Genomic DNA, 21,305 nt, shown 5'->3' with positions numbered 1-21,305 from the left:
ATGTTAAGCCCCGGTCTGAAGTATAGCTGGGAAAGATCTTCACCCACTCTGTAAGTTGTTTGTCTAATAGTTTGTTTCGCTGCGTAAGCTTTTTAATTTGTTCAACACCCTGAGTCCATTTGGGGAATTATTTCCTGTTCTAAGCAGAATCTCTTGTCCCTCGCCCTGCTTCCTGCTTTTCATATATCTGCCTATGTTATCCTTCAGGTTTCAAAGTGGGTAAGTATCTGAGATCTTACTACATCAAACTGATCTGAAACATTCACTGTGATTCCCACCACCATTAGATGTATTAATACAGCACTCTAATTCTATCAACATACTTATCTCTAATCGCTGCTTGTTCTACCAGATGTTAAGCACTTTGAAGAGATAACCTGTGTTGGTTTGAATAAAAACGGCCCCCTAGGTTCATCTATTTAAATGTTTGGTTCCCCAGTTGGTGGGACTCTGGGAAGGATTAGAAAAATGGCTTCGCTGGAGGTGTGTCACTGTAGGGGGTGTGGGGGGGTGAGCTTTGAGGTTTCAAAAGCCCGCTCTCCGTTTCCTGCTTGTGGGCTAAAATGTAAGTTTTCAGCTATTGCTACAACACCATGCAACAATAGATCCTGGATGCAAACTGTCTTAGAGTTATCGTTTCTATGAAGAGACACCACAACCAAGGCAACTCTCATAAAGGCAAACATTTAATTGGGGCTGGCTTACAGGCTTAAAGGTTCAAACCATTATCATCATGGTTGTAGGCAGACATGGTGCTGGGGTAGAGGAGAGTTCTACACCTGATCTGAAGACAGCCAGGAGGAGACTCTCTTCCACACTGGGTGGAACTTTGAACCCTAGATTTCAGAGCCCACCTACACAGTGACACACTTCCTCCAACGAGGCCACACCCAGTAAACTTTCTGTATAAGTTGCCTTGGTGATGTCATCCTTAGAAAACTAAGATGGTTTTAGGTACTAGGGGAAGGGTATGTCTGGGTTTGGGGGAATGTAGAAGACCTTGGGATTTTGGGGTGTCTAATCATGGCGTTAGAAAAGTAATAAGATGGAGCCCATATACATTTCATTGAACACTGTGTGTCCAGTAGCACATACAGTATCAATCAGACATGTAATAGGCATGCTGAGGGAATGAATGAGGGAATCCCAGCCAGGTAAGGTATTGCTCACTTGTACCTCATAACATGAGATAGTTTGATGAGGAACTCAAGGTCATTCTTGGCCACATAGCAAATTTGAGGCCAGCCTGTCTCTCTCTCTCTCTCTCTCTCTCTCTCTCTCTCTCTCTCTCTCTCTCTCTCTCTCAGAAAAGGAAAAAGGAGCAAGTGCTTGCTCTGAGCATTCAGCTACCTGAGTTTGAACCCCCCCAGAACCCATGTGTAGTGGGTTGGCCTAAGGCTGCTTGTATTCTAATGCTAAGTGCTGGCTGGGAGTCTACATGTAGCCTTTGGGCCTGTCCCTCAAGTTTGGTGAATAAAGATGCCAGCAGCCAATAGCTGGGGAGAAGAGAGATAGCAAGGTGGGGGCTTTAGGTTTCCTGGGCTAGAGACCCTGAGGAAGAGCAGGAAGGGAGGGAGCCACCATGCCTTAAAGAGTGCAGGAGAGGAGAAGAGCTGCCCTGGGTTAGCTGAGCCCTAAAACATGGCCATATGGGCTGACCAATTGGAGCTAGTAGCAGCCCAGATGAAACATAGTAAGTAATGATGCAGTTAGGGATAGAAAGTGGATTCTAACAGCATGGAGGGTAGGCAGCTGCCCAGCTGTTGGGCTGCATAGAAGCATATTAAAAATATAGAGGCGGGCTGGAGAGATGGCTCAGCGGTTAGGAACACTGACTGCTCTTCCAGGAGGTCCTGAGTTCAATTCCCAGCAGTCACAGGGTGGCTCACAACCACCTGTAATGAGATCTGATGCCCTCTTCTGGTGTGTCTGATGACAGCTATAGGATATTCATAAATAAATAATTCTTTTTTAAAAATATATAAAGGCTACGTGTGTGTCTTTTATTTGTGAACATAAATGGTCAAAGGTGGGGAGGAACCCCATGCAGAGATTTTTAAATATTTTATACTACACCCCTGTAAAGGTAGAAAGAGAGTGGATCCCACAGTTGTCCTCTAACCTCCACATGGGAGCTGTGGCACATCCACATGCGTTCTAATAATTCTTTTAAAATGAAAAACAAGAGCTGTGCTAGGTCTGGGGGTAAGAGAAGGAGGAGGACATGGTCCCGGGGTTTAAGGAGTTGATGTGAGGAAGGCTGAGGAGAGGGGGATGATGATGGTTATCTTCCGTCCAATTATCATGACTTAAAAAGTGATGTAAGTGCTTGAAGAGGTTTGATTGTGGGTGTACTGTGATCAGATTTAAGTTTAGGACGATCACTGGCTGGAGACACAGAGTAAATTAGGGGGAGTGGACAAGGTACTTAATCCCCCTGAGCCTCAGTTTCCTCATTTATGTAACCCACAATTATTGTGAAAATAGCCTCAGTGTCTGGCAGGAGTTAACCATCAAGAATGAGAGCCCTTCTTTTGTTGCTAGCAGCAAGCGCTGGGTCAGCAGTGTAGAGCTCGTTTATTGAAGGCCTCGGGTCCAATTCCCAGCACCACAAATGGGGAAGAGAAAGTGCTGGCTCACGGTCGCTGCCTGATAAATTGATGTGCAAAAGTTTGAGTACAGTTGACCTCTTCCATTCAGCCCGTCTGTACTTGACCCAGGGTCCTGTAGTACTGACCCTGCGGACAGCAGAAGTCAGCCTGAGACAGTGACTCTTGAGTTCCTCGTCTCATGCCAGTGGAGATTACGGACACGAACTTCTCAGAGGGTGCAAAGTGGAAGCCAGTTTTATTAGGAAAAATTACAGAAAAGTGAGAAAGGCGAGACCGTGAGAGTGGGAGGGCTTTTCTAGAGAGGAAAGCTCTTGAGTTCTTTTGTTGGGGGTGGGGAGGGGGTGTTATAGGGCCATGACTATAACTGGACAAAGGAATCTCAATAGAGATTGGTAGATCGGTTGGTTCTGGGACTCTCGAGGGCTGGACCAATGGAGAGCCTACACACTCCACACTCCTGGGCCTACCCAGGGAGATGATCATATACTGTTCACACACTGCCCACTCACTTGGTCGTTGAAGCCCCCTCCGTTGCCTTTGCTCCTGGCTTTCTTAGTGATCGACCTTGATTGCTAAGCTGTTAGTTACCAGCTGACATTATACCTTCTGATATGACAGGTGTGTTGAATGCTGTTAATTATGTATTCCAAGCTCTCTTTATTTTCGTGGGTCCCAAGAAATAGCTGCATTTGTTGTTCGCTAACTCCCTGTTTATGGAATGACCTGGGGTCCCTTTGCTGAAAAAATCGGAGCTTCTTGTTAAAAGACAACCTCACTTAATTTAGTCTGTTACAGTTAGCTGCCTCAGAAGCAAGAATGTAAAAAAAAAAAGAGAGAGAGAGAGAGAGGTACACCACAGCTTGGCTTCTCATAGCCTTCTTGCAGTGAACCCTAGCCTTTGTCCTCACTGCAGCCTATGTAGAGGCTCTTCTCCCTTGCTGTTCCCTTACAGCTCCTACAGCAGTAGACATATTAAGACTGTGGGGAGCAAGGTGAGTGGGAACATATCAAAATAGAGCTAAGTAAAGGGGTATTTATTTTGCAGCATTCACATACCATAAAATCCATTGTTTTAAGATGCATAAAGCAGTAGTTTTTAGAATGTTCCCAAGGCTGTCCGACCATTTGTCACATCCTCACCATTCCCAAAAGTACCCTGGTACCACTGGCAGTTACTCCCCGTCTCCCTTCTGCTCTAGCTCTGGGTGACCTCCTGTTCCCATCTCTGCCTATTCTGAACATTTCCTTTAAATAGAATCCTGCAGTATGTGTGGTGTTAATGTCATCCCATAACACATTTAAGGTGTCATACATGCTGGTGTATGCATGCAAGCGTGTTGATCTACCACATTTTCTTGTATCTATTCATCCACTAGTGGATATTGGGATTATTTCTACTTTTGGCAAATTAGCAACAAACATTTTTAACCAACAGTACACCTGTGAGCATTTGTGTATGGGTGCATGTTTGTGTGTATAGGAACATGCTTTTAGTTTTCATAGATGTATATATCTAAAAGTAGAATTGTTAGGTCATCGATAACCCTGTGTTCAGTTTTTGAGGAAAACCATCGGTTCTTAATTTGAAGTTAGAAGTAGGAGTAAGAGAATGGAAATAAGGACCTGCTTTACAGAGTAACGTAGCTTGTACACACATTTTTGCAGGTAGCCTCCAATTTCATATTAAAGGACATTTTTAATTCCCTCTTTAGAACTTCGGACCCTGTTTTAAACTGTCACCTTCTCCAGAACCTTATCCATTGAGGATGACACACACTTATTATAAAGTAAGCAAAATACTCTGTAAGAGACCGCTTTGTCTTAATTAGACAAGGCAAGGGAACAGAAGGTTTTATAAGAATGCACGTATTACGTAAATGCAAGGAGAAAAGCAAGGTAATTTAGTATGAAGATGGATGCAGCGGGAGCCCTGGAAAGTTTATTCTTTTAGAAAAGTTCCCACCATTTTTGTTGTTAATCAGGAAACACGTGGTATACATTAGAAACAGAGAGTGAGTACAGTGCGGTAGAAGACAGCCTTGCCTAAGACCGCCATAAATGCTACCAACTTGGAAGAAAAGGGATGTAGGGTTTTTTTGGCGGGAGGGATTATAGTTGAAGATGCACTCACAAGGCAGGATGAAGTCAGTCTGGCTTCGGGAGCTAACCGAGCCCGTTAGATTTACCTCAGCTTGGCACAGTCACCTGAAAGGGAACCTGAACTGAGGAAAGGCCTCGTGAAGATCCTGCTGTAAGGCGTTTTCTTAATCAGTGATTAAGGAGGGAGGGGCAGCCCACTGTGTGTGATGCCACCCCTCAGCTGCTGGCCCTCAGTCTGCAGTACCTGGAGAGCAGAACCCCTTCACGACCTCTGCATCGACTCCTGCCTCCAGGATCTTGTCCTGCTTTGGGTTCAGTGATGAACTAGGATGTGGAAGTGGAAGCCATCAAACCCCTCCCTTCCCAACATGCTATTTGGTCATGGTGTGTCTTCTCAGCAAAGGCACCCTAGCTAAGGTACCACCACAACCGTGCTTCCTGCACTCAATTCTTGAAGTTTAGTACAGTTTGGACATGGGGACGAGTGGAGGAAATGTCGAAGTGGAAGTGAGGAGACTACAGAGCCCAAGGTCTGCAGGGTAGAGAGCTGGGGACCTCGGAGGCCAATTGAAGTGAGCGGAGGCAGAGAAAAGGCAGCATGAAAACAAATGTTGAAGTGACAAGAGAGGGGAGTCACAGGGTCCAGGCTTCTCAGAAACAAAAGTGCCACAGAAAGGAGGATGTGGAGAAGGTTTAGGGACTCTTGAGAGTAACATTTAGAAGGGTTACTCGAAGGTTAGGGGTAGTTAGAACACAGCTGACTGGGTAAGATGGCCCAGTGTGGGAAAGGCCAGTGAGGTAGCAAGAAAGTGGAACTGATCCTTTGTTTGAGACTGTTTCTGGTTATGCTTGGTGGAGCGTTCGTTATTCAGATGGTTTACAAACGCCTTCATCGCCTATAGTGTCAGGATGGCTTCCAGCACTCGGCTGCTACCACAGTGCTGTTAGAAGCATGGGTGCACACGCCTCTTCAGGATCTTACTGTTGACGGTCTTTAATAAAAAAAAAAAAGCAAGGGAAATAAATATCTAGTTTACTTTTAGTTAACTAGTTTACTTTTAGTTGTAGAAAATGTATTCAGAGGCCTCTGGAGTCGGATCACAGTATTTGGGGAGAGCTTTTGAAGACACTATAAAGTATTTGGAAAGAGCATTAGTATTTGAGATTCCATCCTTTCTAGTGTGATTTAGAACGCAGATTTACTTTTCCTCATATTAAGTTTAAAACCAGTACTATTTTTGAATTCGTTAAGTTTGAGTTTCTTAGGCTCATGTATGTGTGTGTGCAATGTATGCGTGTATATGTATGCTTGTTCACATCTGTGTGGGTGTACAAGTGTGTGCATGCTGGCATGTAGGTATAAGTCTGAGAATGCCGGCTGGCTTCTTCTTCCGTGAATCTCTATGTATTGAGACAGTCTCTGGTTGAACCCAGAGCTTGCTGTCTGAGATACTCAGGTTAGCCAGATAACCAGGAGGACTCCCTTTCCCTGCAGCTCCAGACTGGGATAGCTTATGTGACTTCTGGGGATCTGAACTCTGGTCCTCACACTTGCATGGCAAGCACTTTACCTGGGGAACCATCTCCCTTACCCTTATGTGCCAATGTTTGAGAAGGTGACAAAGTGTCTGGGTCAGCTGGGGAAAAGTTCTAAGTGTAACATTGGAAGAATCATGTATTTACCCCAAGCTTGGCAGTGACGTGGTTAAGTTGTAACTGCCACAGCATTAAAATGTGGTGTTTTCTTCAGTAGCAAACGACCACCTTGAATCCTTGAATTCCCAAGATCTTTTTGTTGTTGCTGTTTTGAGACAGGATCTTTCTGTGTAGTCCTGACCTGGAACTCCACAGGTAGGCCAGGCTGGACTGGAATTTACAGAGATCTGCCTGCTTTTGCCTCCTGAGTGCTGGGATTAAAGGTGTGCATCTGCACACCTGACTACCTACTGATCACTTTACTTGAGCATTATGTTACCTTTTTAGGAGAACTTTCTTAGTTTGTGTCGACATTTCAAAGTATAATAGAGCATTTTGTTTGTCCAAGGATTCCAAACTCTCAAGTGGTTCCACCTTAGCCTCCTGAGTGCCGGGATTACAGGCGAGGGTCTGTAGTGCACAGCCCTAGCTCGTCCTTTCCTTAGATGTGATTCTGTCAGGTTTTAGACCTGGCTTAAGCGACACTTGCTATTTGTCCTAATAGCCCTCGTCCTAATGGTTTTACATTTCTCACGTGTGTAATAGCTGTCAAATGAAAGAGATTCTGTACCTGTACAGATTTCAGAAAGCTCCCCATGCCAGGGTTTTGTTGTTGCCCTGTTTTGTTTTGTTTAAATCCTGTTGCACTGCTCTGGGAATTTCTGTATTGTAACTTTTAAGACAGCTGCACAACTTTTACTTATGATTTCTTCATTTGTATTTTCTAGTGTGAGAGACAAATTATTTTTAACTTATTTTATCAGTGTTTGGAGAGGCTTCTGAAAAATCTAGTAAATGTTCTTTATTCTCATCTTATTCTTAATTTTAGATACAAATCTAAATCAGATTAATCACTAAAGCCAGATCACTAGGAAATTCAGAGAAATTAGTTTCAAAGTAAAAAAAGCTTTGCATGGCTTTTTTTTTTTTTTTTAATTACTCAAAATAGCAGGTCACTCTCTTATGTTTCAGCTCTCCCTAAAAAGTTAATGATAGTAACCAGACTGCAACAGACAGGGGAGCCATGCTGGCTTTACGTCTTTTCTTTGTTGTTGTTTTATTGAATATGCAGTGTTTGAAGGGAGAATAGTATTGTGCAACATCTGGATCCTTGTATCCGTGTCTTCGCAGCAGTTTCTAAACCATCTAATTAGGAATCCCTGCTTGCAAGTTTGGACCTAAATACATTTCATCTTTAAAGGCTGCTGGGAATTTTTCAGAATCTTTACAGCTCTTTGCATGTATTCCTGGCATGTAATGACTGGGTATATCCTCAGGCTACTTAATTAATAGGATGTGGTCTTACATCCTTCTCTTACAGAAATCTTGAGACTTAAACTTGCCAGTTTAATGGCCCAGTTTATTGTTGATTAAACTATCAGAAGCCAAATGAGTTTTATCTCACACCCGATGGAAATACTGTGGGCTGGAAATTCTGTGATAGATGGAGTTTTCTATTACGATAACCATCTGATTGCTTTTCTTCTTCCCCCCTTTTTTTTTTTAACACACATTTAATAGCACTTTTCAGTCACTTGGCAAATGTTTGATCTGTATACTTGTCACTAGACCAGCCAGCTGCTTGCTCAGCAAAGTTTGGTTTGGGCAGACTTTCATTACATCATCTCTGGGGTATCCAAGATTTTAGATCACAGCAGTAAAGACATTTAAAAAAAAAAATCCAGCCTGTAAATGTCTTTGATGCTGTTCTGTCAAAACAGTGTTCATGTGTTAGTACTGTCTGAGTCTGTATTTGTAGAAGGGTGTATCATCCAAGTGTGAGAACTGTCTGTGGGGGACATTCAAAACTCATTTGTTGGCTCTGGTTTAGGAGAAGGACAGTAAGTCAGTTCCTACCCTGGAAGCACCAATACATCTGATTGTCTTTGCCTGTCAACATTCTAGAAGTGTGATGTTCAAAGGTTAGAAGGGAGAAATGGCAGGCAGGTCAGAGCCGCCAGGATTTGTAGGGTCGAAGCCACAAAGCACTACAAAGGGAGAGGAAGGATGTCCCTCAGTGTCCTCCAGGTATGAACTGTTAATAACAATGGAGTCTTGACTATAAAGACTTACTGTCATAAAAATAGAAGTTTGCTGGTGACTGGCACAAAGGGGAACATCTTGGCCAGACTCTGCAGTTTCCTTTTGTTTCCCATGCCAGCTGTTAGGTCTGTTTTCAGGCAGAGTAGGTACCGGAGAGGAGGGAGGGTAAGGGCCAAATGCTGACTCGGGAGCTAGCAACACCTACTCAGTACGTATATAATAGGAACGCACGAGTGCACATTCACACACACACAGCTATAAATCTTTGTCTGCTCCTGTCCGCAAAGAAGTCTGAGAATTTTTTAGCCATTGCTCCTCAAACATAGTTCTGTTGTTAAGGAATAAGAGGGGGTGGAGATAAGCACAGGGAACTGGGTTCAATATCCAACACTGAAGAGGAAAATTAAAACATCAGGAAGAGGGGAATGGGTGGTATTAGGTTGGCAGACAACTAGTAGCCTCTACTGCAGGTATAACATGCCTTGTGTTTCCACAAATGTTCCTGTCTCACCCAAAACATGTATGGATTAATACCTGCGAATTGATTGGGAGGTTTCCGCCACCTGTATCTTTCAGGCCATAGTCTCTGATAATTTATTTCTCTGCTGGCAAAGTGAGCCAGTTCAAGCCTGATTAGATTACATTAAAGGCCGGACTCACCGGAAAGCTGCTCTCCTGTGGGTGGGTTCACTGGCCCCAAGGAAGGAAGCCAGGAAGTTGTCCTGGGAAGTGAGAGGAGAGTGGGGAAGAGAGAAGGGAGTTCATGCACCTGGAGAGAGAGGAGAGCCTCTGGGGGCTGGGAAAGGGGGGGAAAGGGCTACATTTTATGCAGAAGAGCCTGAGGCCAGGGTGTGCCAGGTAGGGACTGTGGGTGGCTGGGAGAACCTGGAGGCCTGGTCAGCTTTGGTATGTAAATTATACACTCCTCTTTGTTATGTAAATTACACTCCTTGACTGGTCGCTTGTCCTGGAGTCTGAAACCAAACTGTCTATGCTGGCTAGAGTTTTGTCATCTTGACACAAGGTCATCAGAAAAATGGAAATCTCAACTGACAAAATGCCTCCATTATTAGACTGGCCTGCAGGAAACTCTGTGAGACATTTTTTTTTGATTAATGAGGGAGGGCCTAGCCCAATGTGGGTGAAGCCACCCTCTCGGCAGGTGGTCCTGGATTGTATTAAAGCAGGTCGAGCAAGCCTGTAAGTGCCCTCCTGCACAGCCTCTACTTCAGTTCCTTCTGCCAGGTTCCTGTCTTGAGTTCTAGCCCTGACTTCCCTCAGTGAAGGACCATGTAAGCAAAATAAATAAACCCTTTCCTCCTCAGGCTGCTTTTCGACATGGTGTTTATCACAGGGATGGAAAGCCAAAAGGGGCATTCGGACATTCCCTCGCCCTCTTGCACCACCAACTGTCCCCTCTCTCCTTTTGTCCCTCCCTGGGCCCCTCCTGTCTCCTCAGCCAAGGTTCCAGGCAGGTCCCACGGTTTTCACTCTCTGCATTGCTGAGTAAAGAGCACCAGGCTTGGGGTCAGGCCTGACTAGCTTATTTGCTGTTGGCTGGTTCATTTACCTCTGGGCTTCCTTCTTATCGTTTGGCCTCTGCGTTTTATAGGCTTCTTAGAACAGCAGAGGGACACTGTGAATGTCTGGTATTGTGAGGATGGTATTCAAAGTCACACTTTCTGTCTTCCCCACAGCAAAAGGGCTTCGCTTGTCTTCCTTATGGCAGAGACCGCCTCTGCCTTCTGCCACATCTTCCGGCCCACATCTCTGGTTGGAATGGCCTTTGATATTTTTAGTATTGATCCAACCCTACTGTCACCACCTTCCTCATGGACACCTTTTGTTATCGAGAACTTGGCTTTGGTAATGACTGAGTCAGTTTGACCCCACTCTCCTGAATCCACTCATGTTTCTATACTTTTCTACATGTTTTTAATTCTTAGCATGCACAATATACCATGTGGTTTTCATAATTTGGAAAGTATTTTGGGAACATTAGGTATCTACACTTTGAGCAGCTGTAGTGTGGATTTAATTAATTTGTATGTTATTATGATGTATATGCATGTATAGGAAGTATATTACTTTAAATTAGAGTGATGTCTACAGTATGAGTTACTTGTTACTGAGATGTGGCTGGTTCTTTGAGACTTTGGCTTCATTTCCCCAATTATTTCCCAAAGCACAGTTCTAGTTTACACATATGAGCATAGAGCATAAGTGTATTGTTTCTTTATTGTTGCTGCTCGAGAAGGGTCTCTCTGTGCAACCTTTATGGCCTGGCGCTCAGAGATCCACCTGCATCTGCCTCCTGAGTGGTACGGCCCTCCCTTTTGAATATTGACCCTGGGGCCTACCTCATGCACAGCAAGCAGTTGGCCCCAGTAGACACCGGCTCTATTTTCCATTGTAGAGATCAAAACGTGCCTCTTGACTTGTTGATTATTTAAGATTAAAGACATTTGGAAAACAGCTAGTACAAGAAAAGTCCTTGACTTTCCTTTCTCTTTCTAAAATCAAGAAGTCAAACTCCCACTGGAAAGGTATCTTCCCATACCAAGGGAAAGGAAGGAAAAAGGAAGCCATTCTTACAACCAGAGATGGCAGTCAGCACTGGCAAAGCTGGATGAGAAGACTTGTTACGGGCCCAGGCCCAGACTCTTTACCTAGTCCTGCTTCCCAGGTCACCTCTCTGTTCTTGCCTGCTGTTTTTTTTGTTTGTTTGTTTGTTTGTTATTGTTGTTTTTCTTTTTTTCTTTTTTCTTTTTTTCGGAGCTGGGAACCGAACCCAGGGCCTTGCGCTTGCTAGGCAAGTGCTCTTCCACTGAGCTAAATCCCCAACCCCCTGTCCTGCCTGCTATAAGCATCGAGCTCTAAGTCCTGTGGGTCTCCGTTTTCCTATGAGGGCTCCTAGGCGCATGCAAAAGTTACTAAATAAACTGAGTGCTTTCACCTGTTAACTTATCCCGTGTCATTTCTAACAAGAGACCTGTAGGGTAGAAGAGAAACTTCACCTTTTTAGCAGTATAACAGAACTTAAAAGTATATTATTGTTGTTGTTATTATTAAGGATGATTGTATGCTTGTGTGTGGGGGGTGATACACACACACACACACGCGCGCGCGCGCGTGCGCACGCGCACGCGACCAAACCTAGCTTTTTATGTGGGTGCTGGGATCTGAGCTCAGGTCCTCATGCTAATGCAGCAGGGACTCCTACTCACTGAGCCATCTCTCCAGCACTTTAAAAATATTAAAACATGTGACTCATCCATGCTCACACACAGGGACTCCAGGCACTCCGATTTGATGCATTAAAGCCATTGTACTAAACACTGATAGGTTAGTGCGAGTTAAGACTTTCTGTCACAAGCAGCTGTGTGAGGGTCCTTTTGCTCTAGTCAGAGAAAAGCTTAAGTAAGCAAGGAGCTACATGCAGTGCCCTGACTCTTGGCCCACCTGCATGCCAGAGGCTTGTGATCTGAGCTTTTAAACGTGTAGATCTGGGCTCTGAAAGCCTCAGTCAGAGCTTACTGATCTGTGCTTCCAAAGCCAGAGATTTGTGCTCTAGACCTTGAGAAGTAGGGGCTTACGGCTCTAGTCTCTCAGCCCTAGATGCTCAAGTCAGATGCTGACTGGAGGCTCTGAGTATTCAGGGGCTCAGCACTGGGCAATCTTAGCAGCTCTAGGCTTTGGGCATCTGCTCTCTCAGCCCATAGCCCTGGACCACTCACTAGAACACTGCAGCCTCCTGTAAGCTGCAGGCTGAGCTGAGGGCTTATGGCATTGGGAGGCTTGGAGACTGATAACCTCATAACCACTCTCTGGTCACCTTCTAGCTGCAGCCGTGACTGGATGCCTAACGCTAACCCCATCTGCTCATAATGTGCATTTATGGCACTGAGCACCAAATACCGTTTAGAAGAGGCTCTGACTGAGACCTGATGTTGCAGCTCGAAACGACAGTCTTTATACAGGAGGGACACTTCTCAGATTGACCAGAAGAGGGGGGTTGGCTGGCTTGTGTGCAGCTTCTAGGCGCGCCAGTCACAAGTCTTACATGTGTACTACGGACTGAGTTTCTAGAAAGAGAAAAGAACTGCACCTCTGCCGAAGTTTGTACAAGATGAGGTTGGGGAGATAGCTCAGTGGATAAAGGGCTTCCTGTGCAGGCCTGAAAACGGAGTTTACATGTTCAGAACACATATAAGGGCAGGCAGGGCAGGGCAGGGCAGCGCAGCCTGTAATCCCAGCACACAGGGTTGAGGCAGAGATTCCCAGGGCAAGCTGCTGGCTAGAGAGCAGGGCAGTGAACCATGGGGGCTGTTGGTAGAGAGATACCAGTAAAGACACCTCACATCAGCCTCAAGCCTCCACATGTACATGCACGTTTGCACTTGTGTACCACACACATGAACACACAGGCATACATATGTATGTTCACTATATACATATATATACACCAAAAGGAAAAATAAATTCTACATAAAATGACTGATGTTATGGAGAGTTCAAATCTTGTAGACCAGAACCAAATCACCAAGGGCTATTTTTTTTTTTAAGATTTATTTATTTATTATATATAAGTACACTGTTGCTGTCTTCATTCACACCAGAAGAGGGCATCAGATCCCATTACAGATGGTTGTGAGCCACCATGTGGTTGCTGGGATTTGAACTCGGGGCCTCTGAAAGAGCAGTCAGTGCTCTTAACTGCTGAGCCATCTCCCCAGCCCACCGAGGGCTATTTTTAATCCCTGTGAAAACCATTCATTCATTGCCCACCCCTGTGTCTGACCTAATATTCTTGTGATTGTCAAAACCTTTACAGCTTGTTCTTAGCAAACCACTACCTCCCAGTCCTCTGAAGCTAAGAATGTAAATGAAACACACAGCAGAATTTGCCTTGCTTCGCTGAGCCCCGCCTACCTGTGATTCCCATCACTGCACTTGGTTAAGGCCTTGATGAATGACTTCCTTTCTTCTGTAACTGATAAACCACCATGTGGCCACCTGTACAGTGGGACATGGTGATTCCGGTGGACTGAATCTGCTGCTGGTCACTTTTTACTCCCATTTTAAACTCCATTTCTCTCTTTGAGTGCAGAGCTGTGCTCTTGCATGGATGGGTCACACTATCCACAGATGCCACAAGTTTATTGCCAAGTTACCAACCGGAAGGCCCTTCCCTCCTGTCCTGAGTGAGACTTAAAGGATAGGTGTGGCTATCTAGAGTTCATCAATGCTTGTCTTGTCATGGCTGAAGGGAAGTCTTGTGGACTAGGACAAGTAGGCCAGTAGCTGAAGCAGTTGTGGCATTGGTGGCTAAAGTGTTCCTTGCAACTAGAATGAAGTGTTCTTGAAGTGACTGGGGTGTATTTGTGTGGCCTCCCTGTCATGGTGACAGTCTAGCTGGTAGCCCCCTCAGGGGCTGTTCTATTGACAGCATCATCTTTAAGGTAACTGAATACAAATGAAGGGTCTGTCAGGTACCCATGAGGGTAGATTGACTGTTGTCTAAAGCTTTGCTCATTTCAAACATTGAATGTTGCTTTTGATAAAGACCTAACTTGAAAGAACTTTCTCATTAGTATTTCCACTCCCATCCACCTGCCCTTGAGGGCAGATAGAGCCCTCTGATCTGTGTATATAAAGTTATAACAAAAAGAAATGAAAACAAAACAGATATAGCCAACTGAAGGAAGACAGAAATGTATGCCTGGTCCCAGCTCATCCACTTTTCCTCCAAGCACCCACACAGATCTCATCCCATGCAAAGGTCAAGGTCCTTAGGTGTCACCTGCTGAGGGCTGTGAGCCGAGTCACATCACCAAGGGCTTACAGACAGATTGCAGAGTGTGGGCAAAGTTTGCATTGTCTTTAAAAACGAGCCTTATAGGAGGATCTCTGTGACCTGGGCCAGCCTGGACCTCATAGCGAGAGTTCCAGAACAGCGAGAACTGTGTAGAGACCCTGTCTAGAAAAAGAAAGAAAAGGGAAAAAGGGAGCCTTCCGCTGGGACAGACACACATTACCTAAGTTCTTCTGTGAGCCCTTCCTCAGTCCTCTCTCCATTAGCCTGGAAGCTTGGGTAGCGTGGGAATTGGGATCCTTTCTTCTTGAGATTTAGAGAATCATAGTACATGTTTGAGCATCAGAGTCCATGTGAGAGCTGTCCTAACCGGCCACACAGAGAGAATTAACTAGAAAATCCCCTGCTGGGACCATAGCTCTTTGGTGGAATGGTTACCCACATGTAAAAGGCCCTGGGAAGGAAGGAGCTGGACAGAGAGATGAAAGGAGAGACAGACAAACTGACAGACAGATGGATCTCTGTCCAAACAGATGGAGAGGGAAGATAGAGTAAATGAAACAGTAGTACATACACTATCCTTACCAAAATTATAATTCTGTAATTTTGAGACAAAGTCTCACATAGCCCAGGCTGGCTTCAAATACTCTATATATCCAAGGATGGCCTTGAACTTGCTTCTACCTCCAGAGTGCTAGGATTATAGTCCCGGGCCACCATATGGTTGGTGGGCGATAGAATGAGATGCGAGGCAGGCACTGCTCCAGTTGAGCTGCATCTACAACCCATCTGCGATCTGAGCACTCATTACGTCGTAGTTTGGTGTCTCCTAACTGCTCACGCTCACAAGTGCACTGGAACCAAGGGTGAGCGTGGATCGCTGCCTCATCACTTTTTATAGGCTCTCGATATATAATTCAGGCTAGCCTGGAACTCACTGTGCAGCCCAGGTTGGCCTCATACTCAGGGTCCTCTTGCCTCAGCTCCCAAATGCTGGGATTACACTCATGTGACACCATCCCAGTGTATCTTTTATTTTAGAAACTGTAATAAAAATCAGTGTCTACCTTCCCAATTGACTACTCTAGCTTAAGGGGTTGAGGATTTAGCTCAGTGGTAGAGCGCTTGCCTAGGAAGCGCAAGGCCCTGGGTTCGGTCCCCAGCTCCAAAAAAAAGAACCAAAAAAAAAAAAAAACCAAAGACTACTCTAGCTTAGTCATTTTGCTTGTTTGGGTTTAAGATGAATCCAGAAACTCTGGTTATTCTAGAATAATTCTCAGCAGGTTTGTTTTTTTTTATATATAAGTATTATGTTCCAAACACTTCACTGTTTTTAAATTATAGTAGTTAGAAAGCTTTTTTAAAAGTAAAACTATAAATATTTACCAACCTTAAATTTTAATATGAAAAAAAATCACTCGAAGAATTATGTTAGGCGGTGTGGTGCCTCACACCTGCGATCCAAGTATCTGCAAGGCTCTGAAGCGGGGGATCTCTCTAAGTTCCAAGCCAGCCTGAACTGTAGCATGCGGCCCTATCTCAAAAGAAAGCAAGAATTCAGGTCTTTGAGGCCAAATATTTATCTAAAGTGTGCAGTTACGTGGAAAGATTTGCCAGAACAGAAACAGCGGCAGCCTTTTTCTCACTATAATACAGGACACAGAGACACACTCATCTGTCCATTGTTGTCTGATGCTCTGTGTTTCTCTCTCCCTAGGTGAATGTGTCAAACCTTTTACACCAGAGAAAGCAAAAGAGGTTATAATGTCTTTACAGCAGCCTGCAATCTTCTGTAACATGGTTTTTGATTGGCCATCACGACACTGGACTGCGAAACACCTTTCTAAGGTCTTGGAGGGCAAGCAGATACGATTCAGGATGGGCCTGAGAAGCACCGGCACAGGTAATCCCCACGGCAGCCCCTCCTCCGTAGCACCCAGAAATGCTCAGCAGTGCTCACCCCATCTCAAGACGTCCTTTGTGTCTAATCCTCTTTGACCACTTACCGTACAGATAGGAAACATTACAAGAAAGTGTGGGAAAATAGTCTGACCTCATACAGGGGTTTTTTTTCCCCCCTTCCTTGTTCAAACAAGGGGTTTAAAGACCTACACAGAATGCAGATCTGCTAATTTATGTATTCAACACGTTGCTAGACATTGTTGTGGCCGATCGAGCTCGGTAGATAATATATATGTTAATGAGCTACTGCTTGAGCCCCTTTCCACTGAGGAATAAAATACTAGGGTAATACAGAACTGCAGTGCAACACTCTGTAACGGTACCATGTGGTGGTCCCTTCACCTGTGATTCATCTGGAACTCGTCCCCACATGCATGGCCCTAGGCTATTTATGACACCCCGTCTTGCTTATGATCTTACCTTTTACTTTTACCTTGGCCTTTATGGTACTGCGTAGGTGTGACATCCCTCCACACTGGGACAGTGAGCCTTGGCAGGACCAAGGGCCTCTCCTCCCATTGGTGCCCACCAAGGCTGTCCTTTGCTACATATGCTGCTGGAGCCATGGGTCTGTCCGTGTGTCCTCTTTGCGTGGTGGTTTAGTCCCTGGCAGCTTTGGTTGGTTGATATTGTTCTTAAGGGCTTGCAAGCCCCTTCAGCTCCTTCAATCCTTTCTCTAACTCCTCCAATGGGGACCTCGTTCTCAGTTCAATGGTTGGCTTCGAGTGTCTGCCTCTGTATTTGTCAGGCTCTGGTAGAGCCTCTCAAGAGACAGCTAGATCAGGATCCTGTCAGCATGAACCTCTTGGTATCAGCAATATCGGTCAGGGCTTGGTGGCTGTATATATACAGACTGGATCCCCTGGATGGCCTTGGACTCCACCTTCTTCCGATGCCGCCCTGTATACCTGGGGCACAGGCTGCACTGCACAACCTTGGTTTTTATTTTTATTGTTGTTTTTGCCTTCCTTAGAATTAATAGATGATTTTTAAAAGGTTTGTTTGCCTTTTTTTCCCTGAACACTTTGAAAATTAAATTTTGCCATTTTTGCTCTGTTATCGGTGAAGTGATTATCATTATCCTTGAAGGGCAGTTATTATAAAAGAGAGACGTGGTGTGTTTCTAATCTGAAGCTGTCCATACCTGTGCTCACTCTCTAACTGGCATTTCAGAATGAGTAACCTGGTCCTGTAGAAACTCAGTGTGCATTGTAGAGAAGTAATTTATATAGACCTATTAATAGCCTAAGAGGAGCTAGAACATTTCCCAGTTTCCCTTTCAGCAGCTCCAAGCTCATTTCTCCGGCCTTGACCTTGTAGGAATAGCCTGCAATTTGCTTTTGGTGTCTAGAGCCATTTTGGACTCCCGAGACAGGCAGAACAGAATTACTGTAGTTTGGCATCTCATTCTAACCACAGACTTGATTGTTTGGGTATTTTTAAATGAAATGCTAGACCAGCGCAATAATTTAAAACCATATTATATGTTTTCCTTTTTGATTTTGTGAAATAAATCTACCACTGAAGTGACTTGAAGAGAAATAGAAATTGTGGAATCTTCACACCCTGCTTAGACTCCAGACACCACAGCACTGCTGGTAACTAGTATTCGTTTGCTGAGAGAGACTTACCTGAATTCTCTGGCTTGATGTGCTTGCCTGCTTCCTAGGGTGGTAGGGCTGTTTTTGCAGAAGAGTCAGGTAACACTTAAGTCTTAAAGGAGTTTTTCAAAGCCTCTCTGCAGTTGTGAGAAAACACTCTGGGTTTTTGGTAAAGGAAGCATAGTCTTTTTTAACAATTGAAATAAAATTCTCATAGCATAAAATGTAGCATTTAGCCATTTGAAAGTATCTGATCGAACAGTGGTTAACGTTTTCACAGGCTATACAGCCCACTTTCTAAATTTCAGCATGTGTTCCTTATCCCATAAGGAAGGCCGGCGCCCCAGCAACACCAGCCTACTTCTGTCTGTCTAAATGTATCCATTCAGGATGTCCTAATAACCAGGCACAGGAGAGCCGGCCCCTGGGTCTAGTTTCTTTCACATAGCCTGTTTTCAAGGCTCATCCATAGAGGAATATAAATTGAACATCTCCAATCTGAAATGCTTTAGAATCTGAGTTTTAAGCACCAGCACAATGCTACCACTGGAAAATTCCATACCTGATCTCAGAAGGTAAAATGTATAACCTTTAAGCCTAAAATTGTATAAAAATTCTGCCTTTTGTCTATGTTACTCAAAGGAAGATTTGAAGTAGAAAGGAATTTCATAGTAGCCTTGGGTTCAGTCCAAAATATTGCTCTTTCTATATATGCAAATATTCCAAAGTCCAGAAAAATATGAAATAAAAAGCAAGCCACTTCTGAGCCCAGGCATTTATTTAGATAAGGGATTCTCTGCCGGTGTGTGTCAGCACTTCAGTTATCTTTATCACCAGTGAGATTCTGTAGGGATGAATGTGTGTGTGTCCTCTTTGCTGCTCAGTGGGTGGCAATGCAGGGGCTTCTCTGCACTTTGTTACCCTAGGATTATGTTCCCACAGACATTTGTGAAGTAGAAACTTCTAGTTCTTTGGGAAGTTAGTTATATCAAATGACATGAAAGGCTGTTTTCCTGAAGCAGACAGGAAAGGACACTTGATGAAGGAGTGTAGATATGACCCCACAGAAGTGGGAGATGAGCACTGTGCTTTGTTTCACTTTGCTCCACCTCACTGTTCTTCACCAAAGACACGCATGTACTGGTTCACCTTACATAGTGTTGTGAAGCTCAACTTTTGGTAATGAGAGAAACTTGCCCAAGAACTGCTCCTGGGGTTCCTGCAGCAGCTTGCTGCTTTCGTGGCCTTGCCTCAGCCAGTTGGCGAGCTTGGCGGTTTCTTCAGGATTGAACTACAGCTGCCTGGTGTCTGCCTACCTAGAGGACAGGTCTGCAGCTGCTCAGTCCTGTTTGGTGTCTGCTACAGGACTGAACTGCTGCCCACGAAGATTGGGCTCGCCCCCAAAACTGCTTCTGAACAGGTCCACTTCCCCCACATCCTAATAACTTTCTCTTCAACTACCTCTGCTGGGTGGTGGGCTAGAGGAGAGGTTGAACCCTTATTAAAAGTAGGTTGCAAAAAATGTATGCCTACACATTTTAGTGTGGATTTGGAGTAGAGCTGTTTTCCTTCCTCATGAATATGTAGAGCTAGCAGGAAACACATGCACGCACGCACGCACCCACACAAGCACGCACGCACGCACGCATGCACGCACGCTATGCTTCTCAACTTCCATGGAACTGCATTTCATGTGGCCTTACCATTTTACGTGCCCACTGGCTATGTAGGAAGGTTCCAGTTTTCCCACCTCCTTGCCAACACTTCTCCACCTCTTGCCTGCCTCCCTCTTCTCAAATGTAGCCATGCTGGTGTGTGTGAGGACATACTCCATTGTGGTTCTGATTGTCCTTATTTTATGACTGAGGAGATCTGGTGTCTTTTTTGTGGTTGTGTTAGCCAATAGCAATGTGTGTTTATATATTTTGCTTGTTTTCTAATGGAGGCTTCAGTTGTTGATTTGGGAGAGCCCTTTTGTATATCCTAGAGATTAGTATTGTGCATGCCCACACATGCGCAAACATGCATAATGTGATTTTTAAAAAAGGCATCAAGCATAGGATTATGGTATAAAACTCAAATTTTGACTTGGCTGTGTGACCTTGGGCAGGTCAATTAACTTCTCTGTATGTTACAGATATTTTCAAAACTAAATGATTTCATCATGTATAATATTGCATTCCTTTACTCCCAGCACTTAGAAGGTAGAGCTCTGTGAGTTCAAGGCCAGCTTAGTCAATATAGTGAGTTCTAAGCCAGCTAGAGCTACATTGTGAGGCCCTGTCCCAGGACAAAATAAATTCATATGCACAAAACATTTAGAATAATGCCTACATAGTAAGTATTCAACAAATATCACTTAACATACAAATAATTTAAAAATGAACAGTATGGTTTCTTTAATATAAAAAACAAATTGTAAAAGGCCACAAAAGTTTCAAGATACCTTGTTTGGTTGTCGTTGCTATCTTGGTTTTTTTAGATTTCTTGAGCCAGGTCTCACTGTGTAGCCCTGGCTGTCCTAGAGCTCACTCTGTAGAACACACTGGCCTTGAACTCACAGAGGTCCGCCTGCTTCTGCCTTTTGAGTGCCTCAATTAAAGTTGTGCACCACTACGCCTGGCAAATGTGTAGCCTTGAACTCATTATCTTCCTGTCTCTACCTCCTTCAGCAAATCCTACAGATGCAAACCTGTATTTTTTTAATAAACTTTTATTGATTGCTCGATTGATTTTGTACGGGTGTTTTGCCTTTGTGTATGACTGTGTACCACGTGTATGCCTGGTGCCTTCGGGAGCCAGAAGGTGACATCAGATCCCCTGGAATTGTCATGACAGGTCTTTATGAGCTGCCGTGTGGATGCTGAGGATCATACCCAGGATGCCTGGAAGGGCAGAGTGCTGTTAGCAGCTCTCCATCCCAGCCTGCTTGTATCTAACAGGTTGTGTTTAAGAATTGAAGTGTATTGATTCTCACGGGCTGCTTTATTTTTCTCAGCATAGTCAGAGGAGCATCCTATGACGTTAAATGTGACTTTTAAGTGGCTCCTTTGTGCCCCATTATATAGCAGAATGTACTTTAAGATGTTCCTGTCTGCTGTGTTCAAATGGGTTGGGGGATGTGGCTAGATGCTTTCCACTCAGTGTTCAGTTGGCACTGAACAGGGGGCAAAGGCGGGCTTCTCAATTGCTTGTGAGCTTCAAACGTGTATGCCCAAGTGTGTAACTATTATCTATCTAGATTATTATATTCCTAGAAGGAGGTCACCAGGTCAACCGTGTTCGAATTATCATCAGCACTCACTGGAGACCTGAGTCACTCCGGGGTCTTGTGACAGCAACCTGCTGCTCTGTCTTCCAGGCCAAGGTACCCTCAGGGTCACTGCACTCAACACTTGAGTTACAACACTTCTCCCAGGCTGTTCCTGACATCTCCTCCCTCTAAGGTCTTCAAGGTCTTCCTGCTTTGAGGGCAAG

The 21,305-nt window shown here is 44.5% G+C and overlaps 1 protein-coding gene across 2 annotated transcripts in view; it reads left to right on the top strand.

Moving 5' to 3' along the window:
* Hspbap1 (HSPB1 associated protein 1) overlaps positions 1-21,305 on the top strand; it is a 54,615-nt gene that overhangs the window by 2,118 nt on the left and 31,192 nt on the right. For both annotated transcript variants that reach the window (XM_087575401.1, NM_134419.2), the window contains 1 exon segment: positions 15,983-16,168. Coding sequence is in view for 1 of the 2 variants with exons in the window: in NM_134419.2 (NP_599246.2) it covers positions 15,983-16,168 (186 nt within the window). In the remaining variant the exon portion in view is untranslated.

The sequence above is a fragment of the Rattus norvegicus genome, chromosome 11, assembly GCF_021556685.1.
Source record: "Rattus norvegicus strain SHRSP/BbbUtx chromosome 11, alternate assembly SHRSP_T2T, whole genome shotgun sequence".
Taxonomy (NCBI): Eukaryota; Metazoa; Chordata; class Mammalia; order Rodentia; family Muridae; genus Rattus; species Rattus norvegicus.
The sequence above is the reverse complement of the archived record's forward strand: the minus strand, read 5'-3'. Positions and strand labels throughout refer to the sequence as shown.